The sequence below is a fragment of the Fusarium fujikuroi genome, chromosome FFUJ_chr02, assembly GCF_900079805.1.
Source record: "Fusarium fujikuroi IMI 58289 draft genome, chromosome FFUJ_chr02".
Classification (NCBI taxonomy): domain Eukaryota; kingdom Fungi; phylum Ascomycota; class Sordariomycetes; order Hypocreales; family Nectriaceae; genus Fusarium; species Fusarium fujikuroi.
This window is the reverse complement of record NC_036623.1, coordinates 3,163,222-3,176,213: the sequence shown is the minus strand read 5'-3', so window position 1 is coordinate 3,176,213 and position 12,992 is coordinate 3,163,222. Positions and strand designations below refer to the sequence as shown.

General features: G+C 48.6%; 5 protein-coding genes; 4 read left to right on the top strand and 1 right to left on the bottom strand.

The window, feature by feature from the left end:
- Window positions 1–1,037: 1,037 nt before the first annotated feature.
- FFUJ_04336 (uncharacterized protein) lies at window positions 1,038–2,105 on the top strand (the record flags this gene model as incomplete). Its single annotated transcript, XM_023572390.1, has 1 exon — window positions 1,038–2,105. One exon carries the CDS (start codon window positions 1,038–1,040, stop codon window positions 2,103–2,105), a length of 1,068 nt encoding a protein of 355 aa, XP_023426522.1.
- A 2,652-nt stretch (window positions 2,106–4,757) lies between these two features.
- On the top strand, window positions 4,758–6,951 carry FFUJ_04337 (probable glucose-regulated protein 78 of hsp70 family; the record flags this gene model as incomplete). XM_023572389.1 has 5 exons in its annotated part: window positions 4,758–4,892; window positions 4,944–5,128; window positions 5,180–5,420; window positions 5,471–6,715; window positions 6,766–6,951. The coding sequence occupies 5 exons, from the start codon at window positions 4,758–4,760 to the stop codon at window positions 6,949–6,951; spliced, it is 1,992 nt and encodes a 663-aa protein (XP_023426521.1).
- A 914-nt stretch (window positions 6,952–7,865) lies between these two features.
- On the top strand, window positions 7,866–9,188 carry FFUJ_04338 (uncharacterized protein; the record flags this gene model as incomplete). The annotated part of the gene is made up of 1 exon (XM_023572388.1): window positions 7,866–9,188. One exon carries the CDS (start codon window positions 7,866–7,868, stop codon window positions 9,186–9,188), a length of 1,323 nt encoding a protein of 440 aa, XP_023426520.1.
- Window positions 9,189–9,652: 464 nt separating this feature from the next.
- FFUJ_04339 (uncharacterized protein) lies at window positions 9,653–10,927 on the top strand (the record flags this gene model as incomplete). XM_023572387.1 has 4 exons in its annotated part: window positions 9,653–10,055; window positions 10,105–10,274; window positions 10,324–10,764; window positions 10,811–10,927. 4 exons carry the CDS (start codon window positions 9,653–9,655, stop codon window positions 10,925–10,927), a joined length of 1,131 nt encoding a protein of 376 aa, XP_023426519.1.
- A 106-nt stretch (window positions 10,928–11,033) lies between these two features.
- On the bottom strand, window positions 11,034–12,980 carry FFUJ_04340 (probable endonuclease/exonuclease/phosphatase family protein; the record flags this gene model as incomplete). XM_023572386.1 has 4 exons in its annotated part: window positions 11,034–11,360; window positions 11,408–12,225; window positions 12,272–12,648; window positions 12,694–12,980. 4 exons carry the CDS (start codon window positions 12,978–12,980, stop codon window positions 11,034–11,036), a joined length of 1,809 nt encoding a protein of 602 aa, XP_023426518.1.
- Between the last annotated feature and the right edge of the window lie 12 nt (window positions 12,981–12,992).

Sequence of the window (12,992 nt, the reverse complement as noted above, 5' to 3'; positions counted from 1 at the left end):
CTAGTGATTGGGTATTTGTTTTGCTGTGGCTTGTATGTTGATGATGATGATGATGATGATGAGAATAGTGCTACAGAAATCGAGGTACGTTTCAGTTTATATACTCGAATACGCTTTACATCGTCTCGTTGTCTGAGCTGCCCGCCTCCTCATCATTGGCAGCATCATGGACGTCATCTCATAGCTTTAGCCAACGGTGAGCTCCAACGTGAGCTCCGAGCTATCGAGATTGCGGAGGAGCACATCGAAGCTCCAATGATGATGACCTCAAGCCTTCCATGTCATCCCACGATCTTCATTTGGTGCGTATCTTGGTCCCCACGGCTACCTCCACGTCAACGGAAGAGGTAGCTCCAGAGTCAGTGCGGCCTGACACCTGCAGCTCAACTACAGCTGAAAGAGGCCTTCATCGACGTCATGATCGAAGAACGATCCGAGCATAAAAGGGCGATGTTCGATGCATGTCTCACCCATCCGAGTGGATGCCGTGTTGAGCCTCAGCCGGTAGGAGCAGATGATCCGCAACCGGAAAGCATTGACGGGTCGGAATTGGTGATAACCTTGTCCGATTTCTCCGAAAGTCAAAGGGATGTGGGGGGCAACAGGAAATGATGAGCAGGTTCTGCCAAGCAGAGCTGAGACAAGATCGAGCCTACAGCGCGCTAGTGAAGCTTAGCATTGCCAATCTGCAGATAGACGGCGTCATCGTGCCTCCCGTCGCCTCACACACGCAAACTTCCACCAGATCCCGTCCGTCGATCCCGACCGACTTCGCGATTCGGTCAATGGCGAAATAAGGTGATGTAAAGATGCTGTAACCACGATGTTTCATATCCTCAATGATGAAATGTGGTGTCTCTGAATCGAATCACATCACAACAGTCACATTTCATCACAGCTCATAGAGAGACCACTCTTGTAAATTAGGCGTAATATCACTAATACACTTCAGACTTCTCCAACCCTTGTTCCTGTTTCTGTCACTTTTATCTCTTGTCCCGTTGTTGTTGAGCACGTCCAATTAACGCGCCGGTCTCATGGCGGGCCGTCTCAAAAATGCCATCAAGAAGAGGGCATCACGTCTTTTCCATGGAGCGGACACTTCCGAGGGTTCAGAATCGCACTCAACAAGCAACAAGAACAGCTTAGCTGAATCGAGTCGGAACTCTCAGCCTCGACATCGAAAATCTCTCAGTCTACTGAGCAGAAGTTCAAAGACTGAGAAACATAACGGCCCTGAAGCTTCACAGGCACAGCCTACGGTTAAACTCCAGAACACAGGCGACTTTCTAGCTCATCCGGCAATTCAACCGTTGAAAGCAGATCCAACGCCTAGAACGCCCAAACTAGAACGGCCTCGCCCCAGTCTAGAGCCGGATGCCACTGGCTGGTGTGAGGGTGAGACTGCTGAAGATGCATCCTATCGTAAATCTCAGCGGTATTCGACAGAGCCAAAATACTCCCAGGACACTACATACCAGACAGTCAGGCCAAACCAAGCAGAGAATACAGATGAACTTGAAACGATGTTGTCTGGGCTGACCGTTTCTCCAAACGAATCGACACTTCCTGAGATAGATATCGACCCTTTAACACCGTTCGACCTCGTCGACGAAACCAGCCCTACTCAGGCAAGGCTCTCACAACTGGCAATTGGTGAAGAAAGACCCAAATATGCAGCGACTCACATCAAGCCCTTATCCCAAGAATCAGACGTCAACCTTGAGTCAAACTCAAGTCAAGAAGGCAATATTCGCCAGAACCTGGAGGCTATTCACCCTAGAGACGCCGAGTTTGACCGTATCAACGAGGAAGTCCGTGCCGGTACCAACAGCGAGACCAACTTTCACCTCCAGAACAGCCTTGACTTTGACAGAACGGTTCACTATCAAGAGACTGTCGTGCATGAGCATATTAGGCCTCATGTTCATACAATTTACGAGCCCAAGCGTACACGATCCATCCACTACCATGAACATCGAACCTTGATCCAGCCGATCAAAGATCCCAATCCAACGATTCTTCCAGAGCAGCATTGGCTTCAGGATGACAAGAGTGGGGAAATTTATAGAATTCCCGATGAGTTGGGAAAGAAGTTGATGTAGACTGTATTTGATATTGCATATTCTTCCATGCACAAGCGAGGAGTAACAAGAGCTATATTGAACTGTAATTTTAACTTTTCAAACACAAATGCCTTGAAAGGTGATCTTTCAATGTCTATATTCTTTTCTCTTTCACTTTTGGCACCTATTTTATGGCCTTTTAGCACTGTCGTAATTCCGCCGGGGCTGCTGGTAGCAATTGAGTGAGATGGCTTAACGTACCTTGTTGATCGAGACAATCAGGTTATTGACAGCCCGGGCTGCTGAGATCAACGAGTCTTCTCGCCTGTATCCTAGAATTCAATAAGCTATTAAAATTTCGATTATAATAAGGGGAACACTATACAGTTTCACGAAGATCCACGTATTTGTTGATTATATTCTGGGGTGGTTTTCGCCGTAGGCGTCGGAGACTCACTGTTCACAGTTGTTGTAGGGTAGCTCGTCAAGACGCTTGTAGTAGGACACGACTCTATTACAACATGGTCCCAAAATAGAATGTATCTGTTTAGGTGAATTTGGTGATTTTAACAGATTAATAACGGAAGGCATCATTAAGGTTTTGCAGGGGTACTATATGGCTCATATATTACCTGGCTCATGGAGCTCGTGCTCGGCCAAATTCTGAATGGGCTCCTCATGGAGGACGAATCGAAGTTTGGACTGTGAATTTCATATGGTGCAGTCTATCAAGCTAACTTCTCGGCCCCCACCCGCTCCGAAGAAGTATCATGACCAGCTCGAGCTCCAGAATGAGAACAACTCCGCCGGGCAGGCTCAGCCAAAAGAATGCTGAAATGAAACCTGGGGAATTACTTTTGAGGAGAACTAGCCTAGAGACTCTAGCCCTACTTACTTGGTTTAATCCTAGTCCGACCTCCAACAAGCTGTAAATAGTGATGGCCATCATTGTTCAACTAACTGGGTTCAACAGCTCATCATGTATCACTATGTGGATGGAATTGGCGATTTGCAAAAGGCAGAGAGCTTTTTCGCCTCGTCTTACATTGACTTTCCAATAAAAATAGGCTCGAATTTGAGTGTATCTGTTAACATGTGTATCACTTCACAGGCTTGGGAGACATACCATCAACTGGTGCCTTGACGGGAGCTTGTGGAGACAGAAACATAGAACTACCAGTATAACCATAGAAGGGATGGCCAAGCAAGTCTACTGCCTAACGCTTTGAAAGATGTGTAGGTTAATTTGTAGAAGTTGCAATTGAACGAGCGGCGCTTTCTTTATTTCATTTAGTATGTTGTATGTGAGTATGATACCCATATTTAGTAGTGCTGCATTACCTAGAGATGTGGGCAAAGCTGGTTACTTGTCATCGTTTTCCGCTTTATCTTCCTCTTATCCTTCCTTCGTGGCCTTTACTTGGCAACTTATTGTTCTATTTCCCCCACTACTATGGCCCTTCGGGAAGACAAATGAGCATTCCGAAGACTCCTGTTAACACCTCCTTAAATAAGTCTGATTACAAATGCAGCAGACCTACACTCCTTCAAGTTCCATTCGACCTTGTTCTAGAAATCCTAAAAAGTATAATGCTAATCCAGGTACATGGTATATGTGTCGCCTTTGCGTGTATTACCACAAGAGCATATAAAAATAGCCTAAAGTTAGAAAAGGGAGAAGAGCATCGTGTAGTCCAAAGGGATCATGAGAGTCCATTCATGATGGCTCATGGTTGTCTAGGGTGGCGGGGTAATTTTGGCTCACCCAATCATGACTCAAGGAATCATTCACTTGGCAAAAAGTTCCAACGTGGTATATCACGTACAACCACTCGGGCAATACCATTGATGCGGATAACCATAATGTACTTCTTGATAGCTCGTCGATGGTGCCTGCGTTAGCGATTGGCGATATTAAGGGATATGAGGATCCTCCGTCATTGTCACACTCATCCAAAAGGACACCTTCGGAGCAAGGCTCCGAACCAGGGCAAGGTTCTGCTGAGAATATTCTCGAAGTAAAGTCAAGAAGCCAACTGTGCTTTCGAGCAAAGGAAGCATCTCAGCCTACAAGGTTCGCCTCAATCTTTGTCACATTTGGTAGAATTAAACCAGGCAGAGGACTCGCATGACTCACGATGCGTAGAAGCCTATAGAATAGTTACCCACGCAATGCTTTGTTCCAACACCTTCTTTGCAAATAACTTCAATGCTAGAATAGTGATACACAAGTGGCGTCTTACGCAGAGGCCAGCAATGACACACTGTCCCTGTAGATTGAGGCGCTCGGTGTTTAAGGTGCCAGGGTCGACAGCCTTGCCCTAAAACCCTCCAATAACCTCCTTCAAAGAGAACTCTGAAATGGCGGCTTGCACAGTGTCTACTTCGGACCCCTGTCACGTGTGGGGAAAGTTGGTTCCATGGTAAAGTATCCTGTAAATCTGGCCTTTTCGTTGATAGTGGACAGTTGTTTTTTTGGTAGACAAGCACCTTACTTAATAAAGTTGTCGGGCTTTCCTTTTCTTCCTTCAACCATTCAAAGATACCCCATCTCTCCTCCATACCAAACAATTTGTGCGCAAGGCTCGAGACTCAGAAGCCTCTGCTTTACAATTGATTGATCACTTTTTCATTTTTCGTTTCAGAGTCTTGTTGCGCTTTCGAAAGCATAGCAACTACAGAGAGCTCATCATGGCTCGTTCAAGGAGCTCGATGGCCCTTGGCCTGGGACTCCTTTGTTGGATCGCCCTCCTCTTCTCTCCTCTGGCCTTCGTCCAGACTGTTCAGGCCGACGAGGTCGATAACTACGGCACCGTCATCGGCATTGTACGTTTACCGCTTCTCGCCCGCTCATCATGACCCCGCTAACTAGCTCAGGATCTTGGAACCACATACAGCTGTGTCGGTGTGATGCAGAAGGGCAAGGTCGAGATTCTCGTCAACGATCAGGGTAACCGAATCACTCCCTCTTACGTCGCCTTCACCGAGGACGAGCGTTTGGTTGGAGACGCCGCCAAGAACCAGGCCGCCGCTAACCCCACGAACACTATCTACGATATCAAGTATGCATACATGAATTCCTCTGATTGCACGGCACAATGCTAACTGTTTAGGCGCCTCATTGGCCGCAAGTACTCCGAGAAGACCCTCCAGGGTGATATCAAGCACTTTCCCTTCAAGGTCGTCAACCGTGATGACCGTCCCGTCGTCCAGGTCGAGGTTGATGGCGCTAAGAAGCAGTTCACTCCTGAGGAGATCTCTGCTATGGTTCTTGGCAAGATGAAGGAGGTCGCTGAGGGCTACCTCGGTAAGAAGGTCACCCACGCCGTCGTTACCGTCCCCGCCTACTTCAACGTAAGTTTGACTTTCTCTTCCGAGCTGACCAGCCGGCTAACTTTCCATAGGACAACCAGCGACAGGCCACCAAGGATGCCGGTATCATTGCCGGTCTCAACGTTCTCCGAATCGTCAACGAGCCCACCGCCGCCGCTATCGCCTACGGTCTTGACAAGACCGATGGTGAGCGACAAATCATCGTCTACGATCTCGGTGGTGGTACCTTCGATGTCTCCCTTCTCTCTATTGATGACGGCATCTTCGAGGTCCTGGCTACCGCTGGTGACACCCATCTCGGTGGTGAGGATTTCGATCAGCGAGTCATCAACTACTTCGCCAAGCAGTACAACCAGAAGAACAACGTCGACATTACCAAGGACCTCAAGGCCATGGGTAAGCTCAAGCGTGAGGCCGAGAAGGCCAAGCGTACTCTGTCTTCTCAGAAGAGCACCCGCATTGAGATCGAGGCTTTCCACAACGGCAAGGACTTCTCCGAGACCCTTACCCAGGCCAAGTTCGAGGAGCTCAACATTGACCTCTTCAAGAAGACCATGAAGCCTGTTGAGCAGGTTCTCAAGGACGCCAAGCTCAAGAAGTCCGATGTTGACGACATCGTCCTCGTCGGTGGTTCTACCCGTATCCCCAAGGTTCAGCAGCTCATTGAGGACTTCTTCAACAAGAAGGCTTCCAAGGGCATCAACCCCGATGAGGCTGTTGCATTCGGTGCTGCGGTCCAGGCCGGAGTCCTTTCCGGTGAGGAGGGTACTTCTGGTGTCGTCCTCATGGATGTCAACCCCTTGACCCTTGGTATTGAGACCACCGGTGGAGTCATGACTAAGCTGATTCCCCGTAACACCGCTATCCCTACCCGCAAGAGCCAGATCTTCTCTACCGCTGCTGATAACCAGCCCGTGGTCCTGATCCAGGTCTTTGAGGGTGAGCGATCTCTTACCAAGGATAACAACATCCTCGGCAAGTTCGAGCTTACCGGCATTCCTCCCGCTCCTCGCGGCGTGCCTCAGATCGAGGTCTCTTTCGAGCTCGACGCCAACGGTATCCTCAAGGTCTCTGCCCACGATAAGGGCACCGGCAAGCAGGAGTCTATCACTATCACCAACGATAAGGGCCGTCTTACCCCTGAGGAGATTGAGCGCATGGTCGCCGAGGCTGAGAAGTACGCCGAGGAGGACAAGGCTACCCGTGAGCGCATTGAGGCCCGAAATGGCCTCGAGAACTACGCCTTCTCTCTCAAGAACCAGGTCAACGACGAGGAGGGTCTCGGTGGCAAGATCGAGGAGGAGGACAAGGAGACTGTAAGTTCTTCCGTTGCTCGTACTAGAAATGCATATACTAACGTTTACAGATCCTTGAGGCCGTCAAGGAGACCAACGAGTGGCTCGATGAGCACGGTGCTGACGCTACCGCTGAGGACTTCGAGGAGCAGAAGGAGAAGCTTTCCAACGTCGCTTACCCTATCACCTCCAAGATGTACCAGGGCGCCGGTGGCGCTGGTGCCGAGCAGGATGACAACATCCATGATGAGCTTTAGATGCATAGACTGACATTTGGGAAAAGAACATAAATGAACTCCTTGTTTCGGTGTTTGGTTGGAGCTGGGATGCGCAGGATGTAAAGTAGATAGCGCAATATCATGATTTTCAGCCAACCTCGTATCGTATCTGCCGTTGAGTAACAGTCGTGTGTGCCTAGCCCATCCATGTCGACGTTAATGACAGGTTTGATGTCTATCAATACAAAAATTGGCAGGTCAAGGGGCGACACAATGTAGAGCTGCATGACTCTTCAAAGGTCTCTTCACTTTAGATCTGGCCTGTAACTAGTACGGTGTTTGGCTTGACGTTTTACAATGACTCTCCCCTTTCCAGAGCGCTTTGTCAAAGAATTGAGGTAACCTTCCACCCCAGTACTGGGAATCGTAGCCCAAATTCTTGGTTAAGCCAAGTAGTTAGGGTTAACATTAATGTGCCAAAGGTAAGGTATCTACGGAATAATGAATCACAGACTGGCCAAACCTTTTGATGAAGAACCCTAATTATCCCTGCAGTGATCATGATGTATTAAACATGAGAGGACCCAATATCACCAGAGCACATTTCGCGCATCAAGTCTCACAATTTTCTTTGTCTAATTCACCAATTGTATCTTTGTAGATATCAGCTTCTGCTAAGTGCTGCTGTGCTTGTGAAGGCCCAAGGTGTCACTGGCAGGACGAACACGACAGTGCCAGGCACCTTAACAATAACAAAACGACGCATGATTGTGTTGACAGTGTTTCTCTACCGTTGCATTTTCTCGATAACGCATTCCTGATGCATTTGGTTTCCCGCAGCGTAACTGTGACCTTCCTTTGTATTGAACCATTCATTCAAACATCATCCATTCACGGCTTCGAAAGGGTCCCCAAAGAATCATTTCGATAAATTACCATATACAATCCTGACGATGGCGATCCCGGGTAACGACTTCATGAAGTCGCTAGAAGATCTTTTCTCTGAAGCTGGCGCTAAGGGCCGTGACGCGAAAACCGAGTTTATACACCTGCGTAGCAGCCTCATTGGCTACATCGCTACTACGAGCGGCCACGGTTTGACGACTGCCAGAGCCCGAGCGAAATATAGTCTCAAGTTCACTGATGGGACTGAACCCGAGACGCACATTGCCTTCTTCCCGTCGAGCCACGATATTACCGAGAAGCGCCCTCAGTTGGAGGCTGCAACCACTGCGGAGGAGTTTATTAGCATCATTGGCACCGTCTTCAGTGAACAGAGGAGCCGAAGTCGCAAAAAGAAGAGATCCAGTAGTAAAAGATCCAATGCCAGTCCCCCGGAAAGTCCTATGAACAATGCCCAGAAATGCCTTGAGGCAGAGGCTGCGAACAAGGCTCTGCCAACACCTGATGACAGCCCAAGAAAACGGATCAAGCTAAACACAAGCAAGAATAAGAGCGATGTCTCCGAACCTGCAGTTTTCAGCACTGCACATCAGTCAAAAGACAAGACTCCCACTCAGGTTCCCAGTCCTGAGGATACGGTTGACAATGACGGCACCAGCGTGCTGGGCCCTATGGATATTGATTCTGGCGCTACCTCGTCTCAAGGCAAGGTAGAAGAGGTGAACGGGGAACAGAACACAGTTGAGGGGCAAAATAACCATGACTCTGCTGCCCAAAGGCCTTTACAAGATCGAGATAATACCCGCATGAACGATGCCAACACCGAGAGTTTACCAGCATATTGCAGGTCGGATATTCTCGAAGTTGTCACAGCTGTGGAGGGCATTGAAGAGCACCAGTGGAAAGACTTCAAACCCAAGCTTCTCGAGATGCTGGGTCAGATGCACAAGGAGCCAACACTAGAACAACATGAAAAGGCACTGAAGCGTCTAAGTATAGCAATTGCCCAGACGGAGCAAGAGAGGTCTCTTATTCCCGTCGAAGCCTGGAAGAGGTACGAGGAAAAGCTTACAGATGAAACGAAGAAGGGGTTGTTTGATTGCTTGTGGTCTAGAAGGCTCTTCAAGGTCGGCAAGATCATTTACCTACCAGAGGAAGAGGTTGCCATGGAGAGCCAGTGCTGGAAGCGCCTCAAGGCCGCAGCCCGTATATGTGCGATCCTGATCGAAATGACTGCCAAACCAGAGGAACAGGACAACCAGAAGGATACCGACATGTGGCTTATTGAGAAACTTGGAGATATCAGCTTTCTGGAGAAACTTTTTGCATGCAAGGACCGACTTGGGGCGATCAGGGGACCAGGGAGAGATTGAGTGATATGAGGGCACTGGTGACAAGAAGCAGAGCCTGGATATAAGAGAAGCCAAACTTGTCGTCGAGTTGGCTCGTCATTTGGTTCAAGGAAACTCGATGAATTATGCCTTATACGATATAATAGCGGAGGTCATTAATTAGGCCGAAAACGAAGACGATATAGTGTCTGAATTGAAAGATTGCTTGTTTTCTGAAGTTTCATATGACTTGTATTGGCAGAGACATAAATAATATGTCTCTGTGAGACGGGGGGAACGAGAACAAGTACATGGACGGACGCATCCTACTGTTGCCACGTGACTCTTCTATTGACTCACGTGAACTCGCGTCTCGAATCGCGTCGGCAGGCGCGATAATGCGAATGACGACATGACCTTCCTTTCTCTGTTCAAGAATATCCATTGACACCACTAGTGGCACTAGCATCCAACCCTTTCATTGCCAAAACCACAGCATTTGCAACATGCCACCTCGAAAGCGTCCCGCAGAGGAAATCACCAGCAGTCGGCGAAGCTCGAGGAGGGTTTCCACCACTAAAAGTCAATACTTCGAAGGCAGTGAGGATACAGAAGAAAGTGATGTACCACCGCCAAAGAAGCGTGGGAGACCGCCAAAGAAGCAGGCCAAGAAAGAAGAATCCGAAGAGCCCTACGAAGATGAGCTAGCGCATGAACCAGAAGAAGAAGAGGAGGAGGAGGAGGAGGAGGAGGATGATGACGAGGATGCGCCCCCAAAAGTTACTATCATTCCATTGGAGAAGTTGAGAGACACAGATGGTGTAGAATATGAAGATTTCAAATTACACAAGAATACAATGTTGTTCTTGCGAGACCTCAAAGCCCACAACCAGAGACCTTGGCTGAAGTGTAAGAAGCCGACCTTCACTCGTTGCTAAATCATTACTGACATGTACAGCGCATGATGGAGAATATCGTCGCGCGTTGAAGGATTGGAACTCCTTTGTTGAATGCGCATCCGAAACCGTTATGGCTGCCGATGAAACGATTCCCGAGCTTCCCATCAAAGACGTCATTTTTCGAATCCATAGAGACATTCGCTTCAGTAAAGATCCTACACCATACAAGGTACGAACCCAATTGATCCAAAGTACAGTAGGAAAAGCTAAAGTTATAGCCTCACTTCTCCGCTGCGTGGTCTCGAACTGGTCGCAAAGGTCCGTACGCCTGTTACTATATCCACTGTGAGCCTAAAAGGTCTTTCATCGGTGGTGGTCTATGGTGTCCCAGTGGCGACCAAATGCAGAAACTCCGCGCAAGCATTGACGAACGACCAAATCGATGGCGTCGCGCACTCAACGACGAGGCCTTTAAGCGCACGTTCTTGCCAAAAGCTGCCAACAAATCCGATTCTAACGCGGCGTTACTTGCTTTTGCGGAAAAGAACAAGGAGAATGCGCTTAAAACTAAGCCAAAAGGCTTCACGGCAGAACATCGTGATATTGCACTGTTGAAGTTGAGGAACTTTACTGTTGGAATACAGATAGACGACAATATCTTCTACCAGGATAATGCCCAGGAGAAGATCAGCGAGATTATACGCCCTATGGTTGGATATGTAAGTCATGTGTCAATGTCATTGCTGAACAAGCTGACAAGCTTAGGTTTCATTTTTGAATAGTATCGTTATGCCGGATCCTGGCCAAGATGATGAAAGTGACGAAGATGAGGATCAAGGAGAAGAAGAACCTAACAATGACGAAGACAGTAGCGAGGACTAGTCAAAACCCATGGCCATGATACACCCATTTGGTAAAATCTATGTTTAGGGATGATGCAAGCGGATCTAACTGCCTATTTATATAATCATATGCTTTATCATTTCATCTAACACAGATCAAACATAGCAACGCTAGGGTCGTGATCGCTGACCTCACCAGCCGTGTTCTGCCAAGTGTTGATATGCAGATGCTCATACTTGATGCTCCTGCGCAACTCCTTGCTGATATACATATGATCCAGAGCCTGGCAGTTGCTGTCAAAGAGATATGTGTATCGCTCTGTCTCAGGGATCTTGGCAGCCTCATCAACATCAACAAGACCGGATGTCTTAACGAAAGTCTGGAGGGGTGCAACGGCGGCGAATTCGTTAAAGTCACCGGCGGCAATGACGTGAGCCTTTTTATCCTTCTTGAGGATCTCGGCAATAAATTTCTACAAGTTGTCAGCTGGGTTTTATGCATAATGGGATTCATACTTACAGCAGTAATTTCGGATTGCTTGGTGCGTTTCTCGACGCCCTTATTCACAGGAGTGCGAGCATCGCCATGCAGGGAAGTCGAGCCACCCTTACTGCCAAAGTGGACGTTGACAGTAAAGAAGGACTTCTTTGTACCCTTGACAGGCTTCCACTCAGCCACAAGAGGCTTGCGGCTGTCATCCCAGGCAGGGTTGGCAGGGTCAATTCGTCCAGGGTTGTACTTCAGTGATGGGCCATCGACAACGGCGTTGACGTCGTTAGGGCCGCCTTGATTGGGCTTGACGAGCTCAACTCTATCAGGGCGGTAGAGATAGGCTTGGCGAATGTTACCACCGGGCTGACCACCATCCTCGTTGTTGTCAGGCTCGACCTCGGCCCACTCGTAAACAACACCGCTGGATTCCTCGATGCCATCAGCCAGAGCAGCGAGAGTCTGGTTGGCAGAAACAACACCATCATTGGTAGCGCCACTGTTATCCTGAACTTCTTGGAGGAAAAGCAGGTCAGGTGTTCGCAACTTCTCAACGATCTGCTTGATGACGAGAGGCAAGTGAGCAGATGCAGGGTTGAGGTTCTCGGTGTTATAGTCTGCAACTGTAATGCCCTTACAAGATCCCTTGCTGGTGAAGCTGACGGCAGGGTGTTCAGCGTTGGAAGGCTTACTGACCTTGGTGGCAGTCAGGGGAAGAATGCGATAGAAGCCAAAGGCGTAGGAGACCACGCCAGTGATGTCACCAACATAGTCGCCGAGCTTAGTGTCACTAGGGTTTTTGGTGCCATCGAGAGGTGAGCCGATGATGATGGCCTCAGGGTTAGCATCTAGATTGTTAGCCAAGGAATCACTTCAGATTGAGGCTTTACATACCGCTGCCGACCATGGTAAGACCACCGTGCTTGTTCAGACCAGAAACCTTCCAGTTGCCCCGGACCCAGAAATCGCCAAAGTTGTTGGGTCGGCTGAGAGCATACGCCTTAGGGACAGTGACAAGCTCACCAACCAGGCTCTCCCAAAAGTCAAGACCGTATGTGTTAGGCTGCAGCTTGGGGTTGGACACCGAGATGAGAGACTCGTTGTTAGGAACAGCAAAAACATTGCCATCATCAAGCTTGGAGAATTGCTTTCCAGGAGGGTTACCGGTGTCCTTGCCAATAACCTTGGGCTTGAATTTGTTGTCAGAGGACTTTACAACAATGTTCTTGGGAGAAGAGATCTCAGTGAGATAGACATAGTCTTTGTTGGACCTGACTATGTTAGCAATGATTCATGCTTGAGTTGATGAAACTCACCTGTACTCCTCAACGAGACCATCAAGTGTGACGACATCTCCCACGGAGACGCTGCTCACAGCCGACTTGCCAAAGATGTACAGTCCCTCGGAAGTAGCTGAGTTACGATCAGGCTTAGTTGATCGCAGATAAAAGCCAGAGCTGCCAACAGCCGTGACGAGACCCTCTACACCAGTTACATTCTTGCCAGCGTAGGAAGAGAGATAGCTGTTGCCATTGATCTCAGCAATAGTCAACGCCGCAGCCAGAGGGCTGATGAAGGAAGAGACGAGGAATTGAAGCTTCATGATGAAGATGAG